The sequence below is a fragment of the Thunnus thynnus genome, chromosome 20, assembly GCF_963924715.1.
Source record: "Thunnus thynnus chromosome 20, fThuThy2.1, whole genome shotgun sequence".
NCBI classification, from domain to species: domain Eukaryota; kingdom Metazoa; phylum Chordata; class Actinopteri; order Scombriformes; family Scombridae; genus Thunnus; species Thunnus thynnus.
In genome coordinates this window covers 24074508-24099716 of record NC_089536.1, presented here as the reverse complement: position 1 = coordinate 24099716, position 25209 = coordinate 24074508, and the positions used below count along the sequence as shown (strand labels likewise).

At 40.7% G+C, this 25209-nt stretch overlaps 1 protein-coding gene across 8 annotated transcripts in view; it reads right to left on the bottom strand.

Annotated features, from left to right (window-relative positions):
• Nucleotides 1–25209, bottom strand: part of dnah9 (dynein, axonemal, heavy chain 9) — a 178652-nt gene that overhangs the window by 112630 nt on the left and 40813 nt on the right. For 7 of the 8 annotated variants that reach the window (XR_010924965.1, XM_067576794.1, XM_067576793.1 and 4 more), the window contains exons 33-42: nt 19445–19601; nt 18327–18431; nt 12134–12291; nt 11890–12028; nt 6951–7238; nt 3759–3969; nt 3537–3664; nt 3081–3189; nt 1222–1369; nt 548–722 (exon numbers count right to left, since the gene is read on the bottom strand). Coding sequence is in view for 7 of the 8 variants with exons in the window: in XM_067576794.1 (XP_067432895.1) it covers nt 548–722; nt 1222–1369; nt 3081–3189; nt 3537–3664; nt 3759–3969; nt 6951–7238; nt 11890–12028; nt 12134–12291; nt 18327–18431; nt 19445–19601 (1618 nt within the window). In the remaining variant the exon portion in view is untranslated. The remainder of the gene's footprint in view (nt 1–547; nt 723–1221; nt 1370–3080; nt 3190–3536; nt 3665–3758; nt 3970–6950; nt 7239–11889; nt 12029–12133; nt 12292–18326; nt 18432–19444; nt 19602–25209) is intronic. The other variant, XM_067576797.1, reaches the window with a different exon arrangement.

Here is a 25209-nt window from a genome sequence, read left to right as displayed (position 1 = left end):
TTGGTACCTGTCTCCTCTATTCACTACCAACTCTCCAGTCAATAAAACCACTTAGCATTTAAATGCATCTGTGATGGGAAAATAAAGTGGAGTACATTTGTACCAAGGGAAGAGCAGTTTTATCCCATAACTTAGATGGACGCGCTTACTGTATGGCGCTAACTGGATTGCTTAGCAACTGCTCGCCACAGCTCTCCTGCTGATTTAAATTCAGCCAGTCTGTGTGTTGTTGAGCCGGAATGGAGTCCACTTCATTTCCAGATGGAGATCTCTCTCCTTTTCAAAAAGCTGCCATTTCTTCGACTGAAAATAACTTTCAAATGACTTTTCATAAACACAGACAGAAAGTCGAGTTGCATAAGGGCCATCAGGGCTCGAATAAGACCAAGGAATACCCATAATGCAAGTGGAAAAAAACTCTTTTCAAGAAGGAGTTAAGAGGAGGAAAAATAAAATCATTCAGCTGTTTCAGACATGTCCCATTATTTTTCCCTTTTTATGCAACCACTTAGTAAGCGCCTCACATGCCCACAGGCCCACACAGTACCTGGTCCTGGAACATGGCTCCCCCAAAGGCCCAGACCGCAGCAAAGACAAAATAGAGCTCATAAAGTTCTTTGGCACAGTCTGGCGGGGTATTTTCTGGAGTCAGCAGACACTCCAGCAAGTAGCACAGCATCTGGACCATACTCTGCTCAGGGATAGGGATGATCTTCTTAAACCTGGGCAAAGAAAGACACATTATATCACTGTATTTGCTGAAAAGAACTACAATGCTGAATGACTAAAATCATTTTTTTCATCATGTTTTCACTCTATGTACCTTTGAGTTGTAGCACATATTTTCTTAACAGATTTAACAGAAAAAAAAATAAAGCTTCTCCAATAAACAGGCTGACAGATTTATAAGGTATGTGGCATCGTGGGAAAGCAAAGCATTTTCTGGATTCTGGCCCGAAATTGAGGAGAAAATATTCCTCCTCTGCTTCCTGTTTTTGTTGTGTACTCCAGTAGCAGTGGAAATGGAGGTGTTGGAGGACAATTGAATGCAGGACAGCATCCAGTTCTCCTGAGTCAGTCCCTGTTTGTTCCGGTCCAACCCACCCACTTTTACACAGTCCCTCCCCATGTTATGTCACATCTCGACATCCTGCGTCAACTGGAAATGACTGCCAGTATGTCATGTCACAGTGACACGGAGCTGCTGGGAAGCTGCTTCACCTTGATCTGAGGGCGTCCAGGCAAGAAGGGAGGTACTTGTCGAACAATATGGTCAGGTTGGCCTTCTCTGATTGGACCTCCCTCCTGTCGATCCAGCTGGACACCGGTGGGTTCCAGCCGAGGTCTGCTGGGTTTATGTACAGGATGCCTGGAAAGAGGAAGAGCCAAGCTGGAACATTTAGTGACGCCAGTACCTAAACATTTTTTTGCTGGTCATTTAATGCCCCCCTTTACTTCCTGCCCTTTGTACAGTGTATATGTCCATGTCACCTCAAACCTCCCATCAAGTAATGCTTTTTTTTTTTTTTTTTAGGAATATGCACCAGTGAGTAGGGCTGTCAAAAAAAAAAATGCTAAAGCTAACAGCTATCTTCAGATTTGTTAATAATAATAATGGATTACATTTATATTACGCTTTATCTTGATACCTAAAGTGCTTCACAGTGAAGGGGGGAAACTCACCTCAACCACCACCAATGTGCATCACCCACCTGGGCCATTATGCACCAGATTGCTCACCACACATCAGCTTGAGGTGGAGAGGGAGGGAATCATTGAGCCAATTACACGAGGGGATGATTAGGTGGCAAGATGGAGAGAGCCAGATTGGAAATTTTTCCCCTAGCCCTACTCTTTGCGATAAGTGCCATGGGATCTTTAATGACCACAGTGAGTCAGGACCTCGGTTTAACATCTCATCTGAAGGACGGCATCTCCCATCGCGCAGTGCCCCGATCACTGCACTGGGGCATTGGGATTTTATTAGGACCAGAGGGAAGATTGACCTCTACTGGCCCACTAACACCACTTCCACCAACACCAGCAATTAGTTTCTCCCATCCAAGTACTAGCCAAGCCCACACCTGGTTAGCTTCAGTCATTCAGCAGAAACAGGATATATGTTGGTATGGCTGCTGACGCTGTTGTTGTGGTAGTGTAACTTGCACAGTGACGTTTTTGAAAGGCAGAAAACAACTTCGCTTTAATCCACGATTTTTGAATACAAAATGCTTCCACATGCTACATCTCAGATGGTTTAGTGTTATTAGCATGGCTTGCTGCTGTAGTTTCCTCCACTTTGCAAACAATGAGAACGAACATAGCCTACTTTACTGACAATAGGTCAATAATGGCAATAGTTCATATGACAGATTCACCCTCACTGAGGTAGAGGGCATAGATTACTGATAATAATAATACTGATTTTTTCCTATGTTTGAACGGTAGTTTGAATTTTGATTTTTTTTTTTATAAAGTGGCAGTCTTACCAGTGACATAATTAAATCTACAGTAATTCATTCTTTCTCAAATTGGTGGCAGGACAACAAATGGTAATAGGGTGAACATGTTAGCAAACATTTGCTCTTTTACACATCCACCAGAAAGGAAGCAACTTTAGCATTTATTCAGAGTCATGTTTCTGGCCACCTAACATATATAAATCAGATATTCACTCTCCTTTAGCCTTTATTTGGTCTCCACCAGCTCTCCACCGAGAAGAATGTCTGGCTCTTTAGCTGCTAAATGCTCCACTAGCTACTTGCTAACTTTGTCTGTCTGCTGTTTGGTGCTGGTTTATCAGTGTACAGCAGGTTTATCAGAGCTTTTCTGTCTGCTGTGTTAAATAATAGCTGATAACAGCTGTAAGACTGAACCAAAACAGTAACATTGAAATAAAACCAAAACAAGGAGCTGAAATGGAGTGGGATTTACAGCCCAATTTATGAGTCAGTCTTGCTGCAGAAGGACATTTTCAAACATATCCAACACAAACACAATATAGTGAGGAAGTACACAGGTAGAAGGATGAGTAAAAGAGGAAAGTATTGTAAGAAATAGGGAAGGAAAGCAAGAGCTACCTGCTCTGGATACGGTAGCGGGGGTAGCGGTGCGAAGGTGGCTGATCTCAAACACCAGTCTCATGGTGGGGTTCAGAGGAATCCGCTCATTACTGGCCAGAGTCAGCACCTGACAGAGGGAGACAGGATATTTGCACACACTGTATGCAGATATCACTGAAAAAGCCTGTGTTCTTTTGTGGATATTACACAGTCGAAGTCAGGATTATGTCACCTGCTATCCTCAGATCTTCTCACTATTCTTAGCATTACACGCACAGACTGTCATTTATTCTCAGAGTACAAATAGTTTACTTCTCTCTCACATCTGTGATGAGTCAACTGTGGACCTATTCATATCTGAATAATGATTTTGTGAACAACAGACAGTAAAAATGTGTAACCTTAGTCATTTTGATACTGAATAAAAGACTCAGTCGACACATTTACACACACACACACACACGACTCTCACACCTTGTTGTCATCCATAACTGTGTTGAGTGATTCAATCCACATCGGGTCAATGTCTCCATCCAAAACAATCCACTTAGGCCCGCTGTGACTGACGTTGGCCAGTTCACGCATTATACAAGAAAACAGGCCTGTAGGAGAAAGGAGTTTACATTTTGGTTACTCTAGTCAGGACATTAAACACTGTGCTGGTCAAACTATGTTTCTGAAGGACTCAGTCATCACCGTCTTTCCATTCTCTGGTGGCCGGGTTGATGATGCCGAAAAGCTCATCATTAGTCACGGCCTTCGGGTTAAGGTCTGCCCACACAGGTCGGCGCTTCATGTTCTGATAGGTCCGCTGGAGTGACCTCATCACCTGACTCTTCCCGGTTCCTGCGTTCCCGATCACAAACACAGAGTGACGCACCGCCAGCAGCTCCTCTAACTGCACCACCTAACACACACACACGGAGTGAAATGTTGAAGATGATGCTTTGTTTACCACACACAGAGACTCTGATGACATGGTATCCATATCAACACTTTTAGACCCTTTTACAGGATAATCTAGCATTTCATGGGCCGCTACGTTGTACCAGTCAGTGTACTCGTCCTTAACGTGCTGGTTTACAGCTAACATAACTTGATGCAGAATGACAGGGTGGTGTGATGCACTGCAGTGCAGCGCAGCAGCTTAGTACACTTTTCACAGGGAACAGCAAATGACAGCAGTGATCTTCTAGGCCTGCACAAACAGGAAGTACTACTCAGCCTGTTGTATAATGTCTTCTTTCTATGGACACCAAGGTGTTCAATGTCAAAGCCCCTGAAAACCTGGTTTCAAATATTAAATATTTCTCTTTAATATTCAACTTTCATGACTAAATAACAACCAAATTAAAAGTTTGGGGAAGAAATGACCTAGTTGTGAAATCTTCATTAAACACGACATTGTTACTGTGTGGTTTGATTAGACTGACAATGGCCTGACAATGAAAACAGGCTACCCCAATTTTTGTTTATGTAAATATTATAAAATCCTGATTGCTGCACATGAGTGCATAACATCTTTCCCAGCTGAGCCCTTCCCTCTTCCAGCCAGCATATTCTGCAAAACAAAACAATAACAGTTCATTTCAGGTCATTTTAGTTGATTCCAGTAGATGTTTTTTTTCTCTTTTCTTTTGATTTCATAATGGCCAGTTTTTTTTTTTCCCCCCAGCAACTACAGGTTATTACTTTAGTCTAAATAGGCAACCGGCCAATCACATAATTGGCCTGTTTGTCTTCATTGACAAAATGTCTTGATGAAATAAATGCAGACTTTGGCAAATGAACATTTTGAAATAAAAATTGCTGGAGTTAAATAAAAATGACCTTCAATAAATTCTGCCACTGTGAAAATAAGCAGAATGAAATAACATTTCATAATATTGGTCTTGGACTATTTCACAGTATAATCATTATTAAGCCTTTTCTTCTTCAAATGATTATATTACATTTCACAATGCTTTATGTATTTATTCAATATTAAATGCTTTTGGTCTCCATATTCCTTTTCCACCTTTCTACAGTCTGACAAACTAACGGTGATGTCATCAGAGTTATCTCAACTTGAGCTTGCGGACAACAAGTTTTAAGGGAAACCCTGCAGTACAAACTGGAATCATGGAACTGACAGTTCCACTAATGAATGAGCTGCATTATGATGAGTGTAGGATCCAGTGTGTTTTGAGCTTAATCCACACTAGGAACTAAAGGTCAGGATATCTTGGCATTAGCTGTGTCGATTTTGACCATTATTTTATCCTCCAGCTGTTTAACCGCTGGAGTGACTTTTTATCTTTTAATTTTATCAGGAAAACACTGTAAAACTGAGCATTCATGTGACACAAAGAGAGGAGAAGCTGCTTTGTAAACCTTCGTTTTTATAGACAGTTTCATTCTAAATTGTCATCACTCAAATTCCACCTTTTTCTAAAAGTGTCCTTGATGTTTAGTGTTTGCTGTGTTGTAATATTTCCATAAATACCTCTATATAAATACATCTCTCCTGGATTGTACTTTTCAAGTCTGGATTATGGTATTTTTCTGTCCTCTTGTAATTTACTTCAGAGCTGTGAAACTATTTATCACCTCCAGTAACTCAAGTTCAAGTTCCCCAGTACTACACACTCTACGCTCGGTCTTTTGAAAAACTCTATGAACTGTGTAAATAGTTTGCTTTACCTTCACTACAATCCCTCAAGCTCTAACAAGTGGATGTTTTTTTTTTTTATATTTTCCACTCTGTGGTACAAAAATATCTCAAGCTGGCTGGTACCACTTCAAAGCCAAAATAACTCTTTTTGAATGTTCCTTGACTTATAGCGCAGCATCTTCTGTCAATTCAGGTATGTGAGGTGACACCACGGAGTGTAACAGAGAGAGAGAGAAGGGAGAGAAAGGAGATTTCCTCCGCGCTTCCTCTCAAACATACAGATGGCGAGTTCAATCAATGCCATCGACCTGGCTCCTCACGGCTCCTGCTCCCCATCCATTCAGCCGGAGCGCGGGCGGCTTTACCCACTCAAAGGCCCCGGCTGATTACTGCTTTGATGTGGGGAGGACTAATGCTAGCCCTGGCTAACGCTAAAGGTATGCGGTCTCTCTCACCTCGCCGCTTCCCCCTCGTTGTCTGAAATCAAAAGGTTGGCCGCGCACACAAAGACAGTAAAAGTTCAGGCTCTGAGGGTGGATGGTTATTATTGACCGCTCCCTCCATTCTCTCTCTCTCTCTCTCTCTCTATTTCTCCTCCTCTTTGTTTATTTCTGTAGCTGTCTCACACAATGTCAGGGTTAAGTGGCATGGTGCAGCACCAGCCTTCACTGATGGAGTGTTATTATGTGTTTCCTGTGTCCATTTGACCTGAGGCAGATTGCACTTATTTCCCCTGGTCCTGCGTTCATCTGTCTCTGACATACAATGCCTTCTATTGTGCGCGTGTATGTGTGTGTGTGTGTGAGTGAGTGTGTATCTGTATGTAATATAATGACAAAAATTAGGTCAGCAGCTCGGACACCTGAACACTCACTGAAGCCAACCACCAGCTTTCTGCAATATTTGCCCGATTCATCCACATCCTGCAGATTTGTTTGACACTAATGTCCGTTTCCCAGCGGAACATTATGACATGAGGTAAAGCTTTTGGAGGGAACTAAGATAAATCTAAATGAAAGTGCTACAACTGTAATATCTGTCTAAATTGTTAGAGATGACACCTCATTTGGGGACTCTGCTTGTGCTTCTCAGACGACTTGTGATTGCGTTTGGTTGCGTCCGCGGCTTAGCGACCGGTTTACGCTCCTGTGGGGTTTGAAATTTTTTTTGTAATCAAAACAGAATTTGCAGAAGAAAAGCATGAAGACTGTCAGGAGGAATTGGGTTTACTCTACCTTGAGCACAAAATTGTCCTCTGCTTGTAACTTCAAGTCCAGGATGGACTCCTTCACGTGCTTCTCGAAGTCCAGGTCTCTCTTCCTGGGGACGTCCAGAGCGGGGAACAGGTCTCCTATCAGCCCCATGAACACGGGCATGTCATCAGTCACGATCTTGGGGATGTTGAAATCTCTCAGAGCTCTCATCAGTACCTGGTCCTCCGCTCGGCCGGGGTCTCCTCTCTTCAGAGAGCCGGCCACCACCAGTACTGATTTGATGGCTCGGAGGCCCCAGTCATAGTGGTCCTTCAGTAAATGCCAGACAGACATCAGTGAGTGAGATGTGCAGAGCCGGCAGCGATGAGAGTGGAAAGTTGAAGCTAATTAAAACTAATGAGCTGCCTGGTTTGTCCCTCTACCAGCCACTCCGGCTACTGATATCACCAAGCTCATCATAGTTTAGCAAAACTTTAGATCCATCTGCCTCCAGACAACAAATATTTAGCTGCAGCTGCTGACTGAACTGTGAACAGAAACACTCGCTCCATCAGCTTCAAGTATAAAGAAACGCGTCCACTCTGTGAGAGATGGTATTGATTATAACAAATGTATTTCATGTGGGCAGCAGATGTGTTATATTACTCAGCAGAGCTACATAAAAAACAAAAGTATCAACAAATACTGATAAAAAGCACTGTTTTACTTCATAGTTTCAGGCCCTACATTATATTCCTATAATATTCCTACTGTGACTAAGAACCTATAGGGAGTCTTGTTTAAAGTCCCCGTCCGCTCAAAAATGACTTTTCCTCTTTGTTCCTTCAGTTGATTATTTGAGCTTCACTGTGCAGAATGATGTATGTGTTTGTTTTCACATTCATCTGCTGAAGGAGGAAAGTATCTCTGTGCTCGCTTTAAATCTGAGGCGTGTACCTTCAAGCATGATTTTAGTTTGGAGCCAAATGTGGTCCAGTAAACAATTTACACAAGTGTGATGTGGAAACACTGTGAATGGACTTTACAGTGAAGTAGGAGACATCTTGTGTCCAGCAGTTAAGCTTTTGAAATGAACAATATTTACGTATTCAGAGATGTTTCAATGAGGGAGAAGGGGATATAATGATTATTTATTTAATTCTCTTTTTATTGAGATAGAGACAGATATTCACATATCCACCACACACCTTCAGTCATTAGAAATAAAAAACAGCACAGTGAATAATCTCAATTCTTTTTTTGATCCATGTACCTACATCTACCTTGTTCCTTATCTCACACAGTACATTTTTACTTCAGTCGGAGTAGAGACTCAATATGATACCGGTGTAGTGAGTAAAAGAACCTTTCACAATCTGTAGTGATGAATCAATGGTTTCTCCAATTTCCAGGCTTTCTCGTATAAAGTTTGACCTAATTGTCGATATGTATTCAAGCCAGTTTTCCCAAATTCTATTAAATGTGTCCAGTTCCAATCTGGAAGAGAGAGTCAACTTCTCCATCATGTATATATTATGCATTATATAAACCCAAGTCCTCAATCTTGGGTACCTCTGTCTTCGACCATTTTCAAGTCATAGCTTTTTTTTTTACTTGCAATTAACATGATCCTGAACATATGTTTGTCTCCTGATCTTGTAAGTCTTATGTTCGTTTTCCCCAAGTAGAAAACCTCAAATGTAAATGGGAAATTCTACCCTCAGTGTTTTCTCCACACATTTCTTTAGCTCCTGCCAGAAAAGGCTAATAGAGTGCCAATCCCAGAAGACATGGAAGTGATCGGCTTTATTCGCTCTGCATAATCTCCAACACCTTGTACCTTGATAGTTTTTCTGCGTCGGTGTTACAAAAAAAAAATCTTGTAATATTTTTCCATCCGTATTCTCTCCGAGATAAGGAGCGAGTTGTTTTCCGCTGTTGCTCATTAATCTCTTCCCATTCGTCCACTGATAACACAATATTAGCCTCTTTATGCCACTTCTCTTTATATATAGTGTTTCATTTCTTTTTTTTTTTTTTTAAATTTTCCACTCCTTTTTAATCATTTCTAACTCCAACCCATCTAGATTCTCCTTTCTTCTTGTTTATTGTAAATAATTTCTCATTTGCAGGTATCTATAAAAGTCATGGTTAAGCCATATTTATCTTTTAATTCTTGAAAGCTTTGGATTTCTTTCCCAAGTTTTAAACCTCTTATCTCTTCTGTTTGGTATAAACTCAGAGTCACTACTATGTGTTTTCAGGCTATTCTTTGTGATGATTTTGAACCAGATCTTAAGAGATATGCCGAACCATGGATTCATGCCCTCTCTAAAGGTGTTTTCTCAGTTCATTATCACTTACCGTATGATGGCCTGTATACGAACACCATCTGTTGTATTACCTTCTCTCCATCTCGCTGAGTAAAATTTTAAGGATTTTAATGAGGTCATTGAACTTTTTTTTTTGAGGGAAAAAAAACATATTAGACTCAAATTATTATTCAAAGCAGAGTATTTTCATATATCTTAAAACGTGTCTGGAGGGATCTTTAAGCTAATTTGCAGCCATCGTCCTTCACAAGGCTTTTAAATCCTGCTTAAAACAGCCAAAACAAATGAGCTGATAAAACACAATCTGGATAAAACAACTACACTTCTAAAAGATGCATGTGTGTATGTTGTGTGTATGACTATATACACTACATTGACATATAGGTGTGATGTGGTGTAGTGTGTGTTTACAGTATGTAAACATAGATTTGAAAAGTTGTTCAGTCTTTGTTGTTTAAGCCTTTTTTTCATTTGTGTAATTCTGATGGTTCTAACTTATAATTGTGAAGGTTTTACTGAAGAAGATGACTTGTTCTGTGCTTTGGAACTCTACAATTACCACTTGTTTCCCTTGTGGTCATAACTCCAATTAACTGACAGATTATATCTGGGGAGCAGCTATTTATGCACTTAAATATTGTTTTGATGAATGAGAACTTTATAAAGTTGTCAAAATGTAGCAGATATATAAAAAAGGCCTAAAGCCTAACATATTCATTCTTGTATGTAACTTTTAATGTCACAATCATGTTTCTCCATCATCAGTATAATATTTATACCTCATAAATGTGACCATCAGTTTTGATACAGTGACAGTGAGCATCTCTATAACATCACAGCAATTGTTCATGTGTGCGTCCGACCCAGAAACTCTCCAGATGAAGAGAGAGAGAGAGAGAGAAGTGCCAGAATATTCAAAACACACCCACCCACCCTGAAACATTAAAGGAATAATTTATACAATTTGGGAGAAAAAAAAACACTTAATTGCTTTCATGCTGTGATTGAGATGAGAAGATCGATACCAATCTCGTATCTGTATGATGAATATGAGGCTTAAGCTAGGAGATGGTTATCTGAGCTTAGCATAAAGACTGGAAACAGTTAGCCTGGCTCTTAAAAGATCTGCATGCAAGCACTTCTAAAGCTCACTAATCAACACGTTATATCTTGTTTTTGTGAAAAAACACAGTGTTTAAAAAAAAAAAAGTGGAGCTTTTATGGAGGATTATGTGCCGGATGAGGTATAACATGTTAATTGTTGAGCTTTAGAGGTGCTGGTAGGCTGATTTTGTTACTGATATTGATATTTGGTTTAAAAAAATCTGACCAAGATTGCGACCAAGAACTGTACTTTTACAGTTGAGAAATAAACTCATCACTTCTCTCAGTTGGATGAATTATAGAATGTTGACACTGTCTCTAAACAAATAATTGTTTTTTCTGTACTTCAGTTTCTTGTCATGTATCAACTGGCTCCAGCTTTAAATCTAAATCAACAATGATATTCATTTTCTCATCTACCTCTCAGCAAAAGAGTGAACGTTACCATTTCAAGGCCTGTATAACATTACTATACTTCTATAACATCCATGTCAGGACTTATCAGGTAAGGTTAAGTGATTTCACAGTGAGCTTAACATATTTTATATCCTTGTGTGTCATTTCTAACATCAACATAATGTTTATTATATAATTTTCATTCAAGATATTCCTAAAATAACTTCTTTCTCTTTCTCTGTTATCAGTAGTAGAACACGCTGTATGTATTGTCGTCAGTTTACTGCAATGAAACTAGAGGCAACAATTAGAGTAACATTTCAGCTCCCTGCAGCTTTTTGATTGCATGAAATGAATTTCACAGTGGAGTGAAATACACAGTGGGCACTGCTGTCTATTCATTGACAGGGAAAAAAAAAAGAGCATTGTCATTCTGCACAAGACCGTGCAGCAGAACTTATGTAATATTAAACCCACACTTATGAACCAGTTGAGAAAGTAGTTTTCTGAATCTCTGCTTTCCATTGATTTGCAGTTTCAGCCTTTGTGAATATAGCTGAGAGAAGCAGTCTGGTCATTATCATTTTATTTCATTACCGCTAAGCTGCTAATATTGGAAAACTTGCAATCAAACTCCAGCAAACAAGTTTGAGAAAGCTAAAAAGTATAATTAAGGTGATATTTAAAAATGTCTGAAGACGTGGAACTTCATAAAATAGCCATAAAGAGGAAGTAGTGTCCTATGACACTTCATTCATCCACAACTGAGGGCTCATAAAGTGGCTAAACTACGTCAGTGAGCTCCACTGTTACTATTAGTCAGCACTGTGTGATTTCATTGCTTTTTAAATAATTTAAATAACGGCATGACATGTAAAACAGGACCCAGACTGAAAAAGGATTAAAGAAAAATTTAGATGGAATAACATCCAAACTCCCTGCAGCTTCTTATTCATATGCATGCAACACTTCACTCAGACAGTGAAGTTAGAAAGCCAGCTCTTGTGTGGTGCCTCTGAGTCATTCCTTTATCAAAAGCCTCAAATATAAAAGGAACATTGTGTCAGATGTTCAGCTTTTGAAGTGGAAATGGATCTGGCTTATTCTAAACGTGTCACATGTGTAACAATGAAGAAAGCAGATAGTACCTGTTTGGACAGCAGCTCTTTGCACAGTGTGTAGAGTGTGATAAACTTCCTTGCGAGGACCCGAGCGTTAATGAAGCCCTCGGCCACTAGCATGATTTCACAGATCAGTTCGAAGTCTGGCACCACCATGGCACACGGTCTGTGGATAAATGGGAAGAAAGCATTAAAATAGCCTCATTTGTAGTGCATGGTCATATTCCTGGATAAATAAACGGTGCATACACATGAACTTGCGTGCTCATACCTGAACAGAGCCTTGAGGTTCTCAGGAAGCTCAGTCCTGCCGGCGTAACCTGGATTCATCGTGATGAAGATGCCAACAGAGGGGCAAAGATTGACCTCCTCTCCCATGAAGTTAAACCTCTGCTTCTTATCTCGAATGGCATCCTGGATGCTTTTGACCTGCACACACAGTACAGAGAACACATTACAGAGCAGAATGCACTGTCACTGTTCACTCAAGCATGCAGAACCGAGGCTAATGTTAGCTGGGAGGCTAGCAGAGGCTAGCTGGCTGTGCTTCCCTCCGGTCATGCTACGGCTAACGCTCCGCTAGCCTCTCAGCTAACGTTAGCCTCGGCTCTCCATGTAGACAAACCGGAGCACCGAGCCCAGGTTTCTTATTCAGGTTAAAGTGGGAAGAAGCAGCGGGTCTGACGGGCAGCTGAGTGAAGTGCAGCCTGCGGAGGAAACACCGGGACCGTCAAGGAGAAACAAGCCATTGAGGAGCTGCTAAGTTCGGCTGCACAGATAGGAAACACTTCGTCTGACAGGACGTACCACTCTGTTTGGAAAAAAAAATCTTTTTGGTTTACAACGGCAGTTGGCAACCAGCGTATTAGATGCATTACCGCCACCTTCTGCTCCGGAGTGTGGACCAGAGATTAAATGCTACACATAAATCCTGTCTGTCTAATGCACTCAAAGAAAACTCTACTGCTCCACCCACTTGGCAGGTTCATTAAAGTTTTAAGGCTTCCTAAATTCTTCCTTCATATATTGTATTTCTTGATCATACTCAGGAAAATCTATGCTAGCATGCACAATAGTCTCCTCAGCCATCTGGAAAAAAATATGTGCACATATCGGTATCAGTGCATATATCAGTATCGGCATCAGCAATCAGCCACAGTGAGTTGGAAATATCAGCATATCTGATATCGGCAAAAAATCCACTATCGTGCGTCCCTAGAAATAAGTCCTGGACATTTTTGTGTTCTTCTTGACATATTATGTTGTTGCGCGTGGTTTACTGTCCTCTTTTTCCTAATATCAAGTAAATTAAAATACAGACTGAAATGTGTCCAAAGTACTAAAAATTGAATTAGAATCCGTTTTGAGATTTTTAATTTTTCTTACTTTTTCTTTGATCCGACCGTAAATCACAATTTAGTTTGTTTGCTTTTTCCAGAGCTTTCGACTGCATCTCACAGCTCTTCTCAGCTAATTGAGTTGACTCAGTGGTCATCATATTACCCACATATGGAACTTTGGTCATGTGACATTATACATGGGGGAGATGGTAAATACAGTCTCTGTTCAAACATGGTTTCTAACACTAATGATGTGAATGTCCATCTTGATCTTTCTCCGGCTATCCACTGACTCCTGGTCGAGGACCTTTGATCTCTTCTCGGTCAATGCTTTGAGTGGTTTTGGTAAGGTGTTGACACAGAGCTGATGTTGTCTGTTTCCAGTCTTCATTATGTCTCTTGTCCAGGGTCTTTCTCATTTCACCAATGTAGTGTTTCCCACAGCTGTCCACAGAGAGGGTCACAACCTCCCCATCATGTACGACCACCTGCTATCACATGACCAAGGTGGACCTACTCCATTGAGGAGGTGAGATGTTGTTGAAAGATAGTAAATGGTCACTGTGTCAAGTTTTTTTTGTCAAACCTTAATTCTTAAGGTACAGAATGAACTTTCATGCCCAAGTAATTCAGCCAATTTTAGATGTTATGATCTTTAGGAAAAGTTCTACTACTGCATTTGAAAAGTTTGGGGGTTAAGTTTGTTGAATGAAAAAAGGGTTTTGGTCATGGCAAGTATGGTTAAGGAGTGGTTAGGGTTAGGCAACAAGTCCTCCATATTAAACGATAAAATCCATCAACACATAGAAGCATTTTCTGATCTGTTAACCCATTCAGCAATCTGTCCTTTCCAAAACCGTTACAAATCACTTTTGAAAGATAAATATAAAATATGTTTTATGATGGGACAATGCTATGGTTAAGCTCTGGTTAGGTTCAGGCACAAAAACACTTGGTTAGGTTAAGGAAAACATCATGGTTTGGGTTAAAATTACTATTTTGTTAAGGTTAGGAGACCTTCATCGTCACGGTTACTATAATAATCACTTAGTTAAGATTAGGGGACAATTGTGGTTTGGTTATGGTTCGAAAAAAAAGTTGGCTTGCAGTTGGAAACTGGAAACAACAGCAATATCACATGTTAAAGTCTGAGTTTTGTTGACCCATCACTCTGACCTCCTCCCTACACGAACTTTGTCGCTCTATAATAATGTCACCTGATTTCCCCCTTTGCTCCGTTCATAATTATTAGGGCCGCTGGAGGGTGCAGTTGAACATAAATATATGCTTTTTTTGGGTTCCTCACTACATTCCTACTTCCTGCATTGGCACTGAACGTTTCGAACTAGTGCTATCACTCATTAGCATATCATTAATATCACTAAGCACATACCGGAGTCAATTTGTAACAGCTTGTCAAATTGTTATGCAGCTTGCCCCTATTTTTCCAGTGACACAATTTCATCAATAATGTGAGCATGTTATCAGCCAAGGTTTACTGGAGGATGAACTGCCAAGGCACTGCTTGTCTACATCATGACTGAATGAGATATCAGAAATAAACTTTTTGGTGTGTGTGCCTTGGCCCTTAAAAGTCGGAATCCCAGCCTGTAAGGGGCTTTATGAATTTAACATGCGTGTGGTAAAGCTGTGTAGCGAGTCGACAGCTGGAAAGAGGAGGAACATCTCTTCATGGATGAGTACTCGGCTACAGATCACTCAGTCATACTAACACAACATGGAGAAAAAAAATGCAAAAACAAACAGTGCAGCTGCAGCACAAAAAAAAAAAAAAGAAGAAGAAAAGTTTTCATGAGGACATCAGTGGGGCTTGTTTTTTTATGTGAAATGACAGCGGCCCTCCACTGCTATCCTACAGGGATATGAAGGGAAGTAAAACACCAAAAGCACATTTTTAAACAGTTCAAAAACAGACACTGTTCTGAAAGGTGTGATCCGGTGGGTCCGGCTCCACTCTTAACTGCCTCTTTGAATGTTCAGACCGGCGCTAGCAGAGTGTAGCTTAAATATATTCAAAGCCTAGGCCTGTGCTGGCTACAACAGAGGCAGAACTTAAACAATTTATCTCCATGTTGTTACGTCTGGCGGCCTTCTGTTTGCCTCTGCTTTATTTAATGTAGAGCTGGTCCCGCCACCTGTGTTAGCAGACCCAACTGGCAGCCGAGTATGTCGCCGTGCGATGGTAGCTGCTCCCACTTTAAGAGGATGGATTAGGTGTGTGTGCCGTTGCCTGCTATGGTGAGAGATCGCTCGGCATTGGCTCCACTGAAGCAGGCTGAGCGGTGGAGCGGGCTGCCAGCTGTCACAGCAGGAGTTTGACGCTCCTCTGTTCTCAAGGTCTACTTCTCCACGTATAAGCCACCGTGATTTATTATTCATTACGCCACGCAACACCTATTCATTCTTCTGGCACTTTAAAATTCTCTAAGTACTGTAGGCCTCCGCAGCTTACAGAGGAGGCTGCTTGACTTTCATTGCTACTAAAGAGAGAAGGAAGGGCAGAGAAATGATTGTTATATCTAGCAATGAATAATGATCCATCGCCTCCGCCAGGAGCCTTTGAGGAGCTCTATCACCATTATCATCATGATCATAATCAGCGTTCTTATCAACTGTATACATTTTTATACATTGCATGTGCATGAAAATGGTGTCCTAAGGTGCAAAAGCATGCAGGATTTGAATACACAAGAGGGACAAAAAGCACAGAGAGGGAGGATCTGTTTGATCTGCGGTAACAGATTATAAGATGGCAGGAAAAGCTAGCATCAGCTGAAAGAGGACTCAGAAAGAGTCCCCGTAATCAAAGGGCCAGCTAGGTCGCCCAGAGTATATACTGTTCAGTGTGGAGAGAATATGAAGTCTTTTTTTTTTTTTGTACTTTGAGTCGTTATGCATGAAGTGGAGATTCAGGAGGAGAACGAAGGTGAAGACACTGTCAAAATGATCCAGTCAGTCATCCAGAGAGCTTGAAGATGAAAAAAGGGCAGTAATGATTTAACATACTGTATGCTAGAGCACAGGCTGGAACCTGTATTAAATGATGAGGCAGTGCAACAAGCAGTAAACACACATTAGCACATTGTAAAGTTCACATGGCTAATGTGTTAGCAAACAGTTGCCTAATTACAAATCCAGCAGACACAGAGTAACATTAGCATTTATTCAGAGTAGTGTTTCTGGCAACTTCAGGAATGTAAGTCCAATATTCGCTTTCCTTTCAGCTCTGTTTTGGCCTTCACCAACTCCTGAGCTATAATTCTGGGTCTTTATTTGCTAAATGAATAGTTCCTAGCTTCTGTTGTTTAGTGCTGGGCAGTTAGCATGTAAAGGGTTTGTCAGAACTTTTCCACTGAAAACAGCTGCTTGCTGCTGCTGGAAATGAGGTTGATGAGAGCACTGACACTGACCCAAAAGGTTAAATTGCAGATCGTGAAACCAAAACAATGAGCTGAAAGACTCTAAAACTCTCTGTAGGGCTGAGGGGAACTAAAGAGTTGGTTTCTTCACTACGGACACGAGAATCCATCTTGTCAGGCTTCAAGTTATGCATTTGCATCCAAACCACCAGTGGTTCAGACCAATCAGCGTCCTATGAGGATTCTCGCGTGATCTCATGATCTCACAAATCTGCCTCACAAGGTAAGACGGTGATAGACAGATGGTTCATCCAATCACCTGCAAAGTACTTTTTGAAAGTGCCTGCCCTTTTCCAAAAAGTTTCCAAGGACAACTTCTAAGATGGTTCTGTGACCATCTGGGCATCAGGTTACACTACAAATAACCACTTTCACGTTGCATAGTTACGTAGTCATTTGATCCATTGTTACTGTAATCTAAAACCATTGATTAGAGCAGCTTTAAAATTTTAAAAAACAAAAAACATTCTCACATACCTCTAGCGGTATTTACTTATGCATGTATTTTTGATTTTGAAATATCTCTTAGCCTCTACCCCACTACAACACCCACAGACCTTACTGTCAACAATTTTCATGGGACTTTTTCTTTGGCACAAATAGTCTAAATACAAATGTTCTCAGCTCCTTCCTGGTTAAACATGTAAAGGTTTAATGAAAGAAACCACTGTTGGGTGGTTTTCCACTCTATTTGGGCTACATCTTATTGACTGGGCAGGTTTATTTTGGGCAGTTTGTTGTCAAGGGTGGGCAGTTTGTAGAGCAGGGTTTCAACTTTTACTCATCTCAGAATACTATTTTTTTTCATTCATTCTGGGGAGAAAATATTGAGCCCATTACCACCAACAGAAATGGCATCTGGGCCGGCTCATTTATTCAGTGGCTGTCATAGGCCTAACCATTTATTTATTTAAAAAACAGAATGGCTCCATTTGCACTTTTTTATTATGTTTGCTATAAATATGTTGCTTTGATATTTTAGGGGGAGGGTATTGCAGTGTTTTTCACCGGGATGGTCCAGAAAAAAATATTTATGAGGCTGTGGCAGATGATTCAGCCCCCCTCCCTACTCCAATCATTTTCGTACAGGTCCTAATATGAAAGAACGCAAAATCACAAATACTTATTGTAATTTGTCCAAATTACAAATACTCATTCATTTATTCATCACTCATTTATTTTAATTTCATTAATTTGTAGTTATTTGTGAATCAAGGTTGTGCTCAGAGCAATAACACTGAGCAAATACCAATTCATCCAAATTACTGTATCACCTCCTTTTAGAGTTTGTCCATTCAGAGTTGCTGTTATTAGTGTTGAAATATGTGAGCATCATGACCAGCGCCACGGGAGGCGGTTTTCCATCCTTGACCCTCAAATCAGATGAGAGAACGCTCCAATTATGAAGAAGCTCTGGAGTGCAAGGGTGTCAGTCTTGGTGGATTAGTCTTATAGCTGAAGCAATTTACGCTTGCAATCAGTAATGAGGAGGCTATTTACCTCTGCAGAGCTGTTTTCAAGGCCTTATTTTCACTGCATCTTGATTCGGATAGAGCACTTCGTAAATAAAATGATAACTCACACGTTTAGCTCAACCTGCCACACAAACCGCACACACAATACAGTCTTGACCTGACTGGGATTTTGGGAGTACCTGAGGTGAAGGAACTGGACTTGGTCTTACCTGTACAGCAACCACAGACAACACCTCCACTGAGATCCTGTTAAATTCATCAAAACAGCCCCATGCCCCTGTCTGAGCCAGGCCTTTGTAGATGTTCCCACAGGACTGGTGGACAGAGGGAGAGAGACAGATATTCAGATTGACACAGCAGAACAAGAAGTCAATCAGTCATGCTCAAAGGTGGAGACTCGGCCTGACTGACTTATAAGATGTGTGATGAGGCGGATAGAGACATATGCCAATTAGACAGAAGATATATGAAGAAACGCTCATTGCAGTTGTCCCAGCGCAGCGCCACAGCAGGCTAAGAGTAGGCGAATAATAAGAGGAAGATATAAACAAGGGCTCACACTAATAATACAAGGTGTTGATGGTGAAAACGCAGAGGCTAAAATGTCCGCCGCCCACATTTTACTTTGCCCAACATCACATTCCGAGTAGGTGAACAACCCTCCAGAGGGCAGATGGACCAGGATGAAGGAGGCAGCTGACGTTTCTCTCCAATTACAGGGCTGAGGAAACCTTCTCTGACGCAAACCCGAGCTGACTGGAGGATTGATTCAACTTGTGTGTGTGTGCATAACTGAATATGAGTAACAGTTTGGGGCTCTGAAGCCAGTTCCCAGTGCCTGTGTTCCACCCGGAGTATATTAGCACTTCTCTCTGACACCTTGCAGCGGCGTGTATAGCCGGGGGTGCTGTACACCTGTATACTGTAATGATGCCCCTGTCTGGGGAAGCAGGAGCAAGCTGGATCACAAGATTATGTTTATGTCTCCCTTGACCACTCAATATGCAGAAAGTGTTTGAGTGAGAGTATACAAGAGTGCATAATAAATCGGGGTGGAAGCTGGGAGCAGAGAGGGCATTTTGACAAGGTTTAGGAAAGAAATAACAATTAGGTTTGAACTAATCAGCTCTTCTTTCAAGGGGGAGGGGGCAAACAGAAGATGAAAAGAGGGAAGATGAAAAGAGAAGGGCGTAAAGTGGGATGACAACTTTAATGACAAATGCATGCCATATCGCTGACAAAGGCAAAGATGAAAAGAAACATGCATAATATGTGCTGCTATGGAAGCACGTTAGCTACGTGCACTGATGCATGTACGCTGGCTCACCTTGTAGTCCATTTGCTCAGAGCAGTTAAATACGTAGACCATGATGCCGAGGGCTCGGCCCAAGTCTTTGGTAGTCTCGGTCTTCCCTGTGCCTGCAGGCCCTGCTGGAGCTCCACTCATGGTCAGGTGGAGGGACTGGGTCAGGGTGATATAGCATCTAAACGGAGCAGACATACACACATCACTGCTGAGGACTGGAGACTGACAGCAACACGCAAATTCCACTGATCTTCAATTTATAAAGATCAGAGCAAGTCTGTCCACTCTCAGTGAGGAGCTTGACTACACATACACACATTTATAGTTATATTACATTCTGTGAGTCTAAAGTGTGATTAATCATAGACATGTTCATACAATCAAATAATCAAAATTGATCAATTCAAAAAGCAAGGTAAAATTGTAATGCTTCTTAAAAAACTCAACAACAAGCTTAAGATCACACACACGTCTGACATATAATCACCATACAAAGCTGATATGACCATCGTGTTAGCTAACAGTTGCTTATTTACACATCCAGCAGGCACAGAGCAATATTAGCATTCATTTGGAGTCATGTGTCTGGCCACCCAAATGTAAGTCCAATATTCACTCTCATTTAGCTTTGTTCCTCTTTGGTCTCTATACCAACTCTTGAGTAAAATATCTTCTTCTTTAGCTGCTAAATGTCCCACTATGTTCACCAGCTAATTGCTAACTGTGTCTATTAGCTGTTTGGTGCTGGGCAGGTAGTGTATAACTGTCAGCTGCTGGAAACAAGGTTGACAAGAGCGGTGAGAGTGAACCAAAACAGTGAAGTTATTTTTTTCACATCTTTGAATTTACTGGACCATCAATACTGAATGGGCAGACAGGAAATAAGGGGAGAAGGAGGGTGTGACATGCAACACAGGTCCAACCAAACCAAAACAATGATCTGAAAGACACCAAAACGCTCATTAGTGCTGAAAGGAATTGTAGAGTCGGTTGATAATTCTCTATGAGTTTATGATGAAATATTTACAGGGAAATAAAGCAGTATGCAAGCACTGGACACTACGCCGGCATAAATATCCCACAATACAATGCAGTAGTGACGACAACAACAACAACATAACAGACAATGGTGGACAGCGACCAAGGAGGCTCTGGCATAATGTCAATAGCACTTCAATTTAAGTAAGGTTTCACTTTGCAAGGCGTAATATATTTTGGTTCATTGGTTCAGACTTTATGGTTGGCACAGGTTACCATGGTTATGTGTCTCCAACCAGCAAGGAGGCTCTCAGGAAGTGATGTAATTACAGCTCAACACGTCTGAAAAGATACATACTACTGTTTAGTCACACAAAAGTATGTTGAATGATAGTACATGTGTTGGGTATGTAGTGGATAGTATATGACGCAGCATGTGATTCCTTGTCTTTGAACAAATGCATGCTGGGAATATATGATTTAAGATTTTTCATGAATTCTCGCAAAAATGGTCTCCTGGTCTCAGGATTTTTACCATGTGTGTCTTGAGTGGCAGTATGTGGCGGTGAGTTCACGTACTGTACTTAAGACTATCGTACTGAAACAAAGACTTTGCCAAACATTGATAATCCTACAACCACACTACAGTCCGGTTGTGTGGCAAACTGATTTTTAATAAGTGAACAAAGCAATAAGAGGACGAAATCTGTTGAAAAAAACTACAGTATGCTGGCAAATAAATCAGACACGCCGGCCTCCGATGCCAAAACAGAGTGCAGAGCAGCATTCAGCAGGTGGAGCATTGAGTGCTGAGGTTTGGCCAACTAAACGTCCAAGAACAATGCTCCAGTGCCTCAAATCACTGAAACAGCACGCTGAAATGGCTGCAGGCAAAGGATTATCCTTCCCTGCCACTGCACGCAGACACAGATCCTCTGTTTTTCAGTATATTTTCTTACAAAAAAATTCTTTATGATTGGCATTGTTTTTTACTTAAAAGTCAGTGTATAACCACAATACAGAGAAAAAAACAGAATAGAGCTCGATTTTGTGCTTAATCATCTGCAGTTCTGTGTTTAAAATCATAATTACCCCCACCAAAAAAAAGCAATATACATTCAGTCCAAGCTGGATGATTCAGAATGGAAATAGCAGATAAACTAAAGACCTAACATCAAGTGGCCCTTTAAATGATCCAGATTGACTTCTAATAAATGCACAATAGAAAAAGCTTTCATTTATGCAGCAGCCATTAACAGTACAAATGACAAATCCTGAGTCTTATAACCAGCACTGACAATGACTTGGTGTCGGCTCAGCCGTCATTGTACATAACCTCTTATTATATGATAATATAATCTGCTCCTGCGCTCTGATTATCACACAGGCTGATTAGTGACACCACTGATTGCTTTTCCCGCAGAACCTCTCAGGACTAACAAACAAGTCTACCCATCTAGTATCAATAAAAACCAGCGGCATCATGGACGTGAACTGATGGAGACAATCAGGACTTTATTGATCAGGGCAATAAACAGAATGGTTTGCCTGCAATATCAATGCAGCAATGATTTTAATGAGCTGCTGGTTAATAGATGATGTATGGAAGGGGGAAATATTGGAAAGCATAACGAGAGACAGAAGCTGAGAGAAGACAAATGATCCCATCTGTATACAGTGTATCATCCGGATACCAGTGCCAACAGGCTTTATGGCTCTCCCCTGAAATATAGCCAAAAATCTAACATTCTGTCGTCTAGGAGGCTGGATAAGGATGTCCTGCGCGGAATAACTAAAGCCAGATAGAAGACGAGAGTGTGAAGTTAAACTGGGCAGCTGTGACAAGGTGACTTGTTTTATTACAGTGTTTTTAAAAGTAATGGCTATATATCAGTCTGTCTGTCTGACTCATCCTCCCTCCATTTCTCTCTCTCTCTGTTGGTCTCTGTATGTGTGTGCTAGCTGTGTAAAATATTCCTGACATTTTGCATAATGGTGCAGCTTTGGAGATCCTGCAGTAAATATTGAGCGAATGCTAACATTGTGCCGATAACATTCCTGCTGTTATTGATTAGCACGAGTGATTCCTTTAGCCTAATTAAACTGCTGCAGAAGGTGAATACACCATACAGGCTATAGTCAGCTTGTGATAAACAAGCACATAAACTCTAGGTCTATATTCATTATAATGTATGGCTTCACATTTCTTATGTTAGTACTATTATATTTAGTTTAGGTGATCCTCATGTTTTAACAATTAGATTATTCAGAGAGGCCTTTTCACTGGAGACATTTTGACATGTCACAGTGGGAAAAACACAGGTTTAAAGAATAAAATGAATGATGGCTGAATTTAGCTGTTAGCATCCTGGTATTGCACATGTTGGCTCACTCTTCTAGCATTCTATTCAAGTTGGCTTATTAGTGTTCTTGAACCCTATAAAGTTTACCCAAATTGCAAAAAAAAAAGAAAAAAATCTCAACTGAAGCTCCACTTACTTACTTTATTCTGAGCTTTCAACCACATCTCATGGTCTTCATCAGCGATAGGAAATTATGCCGGTTTTCATGTGACCACAGTGAAAAACTTGATAACAAGTCACGCGATAAAAAGTTTGACAAACTCAACCTAACTTAAGGTTCACTGACTAACTTTTTCTTGAGGGTTCAACCACATCTCATGGTCTTCATCAGCAAATGGAGTTTACTTAGCCATCATTGAGATAGCTCGCCAACATATTCCACCAATTGTTATCACATGACCAATGTTTTCTAACTTACCTAGTGGTGTCGAGCCATGCAGATAGTTTTGGTTATATTTAGATATCTGTACAGTACAATACAGAGATATGGAGCTCAAAGTGTTGATAAAGTACATTCAAAAGGCCCATTTTATTTTCTAACTCCTCAGTTTTCCTATTTTATGTGTTTTAGCACACATTTAATAATTAATCTATTCTCTATTCCCTACCACATTTCCAACTTCCCTAATGCTTACATGATAATGAGACGGGGGTGATCCAGAGTGTAAGTGTGTGTGTGTGTGTGTGTGTGTGTGTGTGTGTGTGTGTGTGTGTGTGTGTGTGTGTGTGTGTTAAAAAACAGAGGAGGGGGTGTGTGGACTGTGTGGGAAGCTAGCTTACCTGAAAACACTGCAGTAGCTAACACACTGAGCACCATCCTTTCAGCTAGTTAGCTTCAACTTTCATCATAAAACTACACCAGTAGAGGAAATGTTAATCATCCGTTTACTGCATACTGCTGTGGTTTCACTGCATAAACTCTTGTAACAGTAGCTGAAACATTTTAGCCACTAGGCTAACATTAACAAATTATCTTCTATGGTAATTAGCCATTACAGACATCACACTCTGGATACTAGCCTACATACTATGGAGAAAGGACAATTTTTTACTTGTTTGATAACCCCTAATACCTTTTGTCAGTTTTCAGGCCCCAACATGTTTATCTTCTATTTAATTTATTCTTTTTTAAATCTTATTTATATGTGTCTTTTCTTTGCCTTGAGTTCTTTTATATCTTGTCTAAATGCTTTTTCATGTCTTCTGTAAAGCACTTTGAACTGCCTTACTGTTGAAAGGTGTTAAACAGATAAAATTGCCTTGCCTAGGACTGAGAATTGTTTTGTGTGTGTGTGTGTGTGTGTGTGTGTGTATGTGTGTGTGTGTGTGTGTGTGTGTGTGTGTGTGTGTGTGTGTGTGTTATTAGGATGAACCCACCCTTTAAAATCCCACAGGACACAATCCACCATGTATGGTGTCAATCTAAAAACAAGTTACTGCAATGATATGATAGGATATGATATGATATCAGGTTTTCATTTGACAGCAGCAAGATGTAATCTTCTCTTGCTGGCTCCATTGCAAAGAAAGCAGTATGACAGTATCATGCAGCAAATATGCTTTTAGCTGTTTCTCAAGTTGTGATTAAAGGATATGACACCCAGCCCCCTGGTCCGTGGTCCATTGTTGAAATGAAAGCCTGTGGCAAACTGTATGACTTGCAGCGAGCAGCAGCGAGGGCATGCACCATATGGTGAAGTCTTGCTACACGGACGCTGATCTGGCCATCAAAGCCCATTGTTTCTGCTTTGTTCAGGCTTCAAAGGGAATACTGGTCAGTCTGGAAAACCACACAGTCAAACGCTGCAGTTTGCCAAAGGGCTTTGGGAGGCAGGTATTCATCTCTGTGTAGTTAAAACTTTATCAGGAATCCTGCAGAAACATGTGCATGTGAACAAACAAGCTGTTGGCAACATGCCCTAGCTGAGTTGTTCTAAAAGGTTTAGCTTGTGGTGGGTGTACATAATGATTCAAATGAAGATTCTTAGAATGCGTCAGATGGTTATAATTAGATGAGATGCTTGCATCTTCTAGACAGTTTTTCAATTACAAGGAACAAGACGCATTATCATCAACACAAATGGATTTTTGGAAGTGTTCTTAAAATGGATTTTGAATGTGCTTCATGAAAACGGTCATATTTGATCAACCTGTAAAGGACAACGTGCTCAATATCATTGCTAGATACTCTTCAGGAATGAAGGGGTCAGCAGCTTTTGGCCAATTAACCATTTGCTAAACCCTTCCCTGAAACAGCAACTGTCCAATCATAACTAACCAACTGTAACTAGGCACAGTAGGTCTATCAAGCTTTGGACTTCTCCACATGTTGAAGTGGTGTACATGAGGCTGTAGTGAGAGCGATACTCTACTAGTTTACTAGTTAGGAGGGTGGTGTATCTTTTTTTTAGCCATTACAAGACCAAAAACACAAGAACAAAAGTG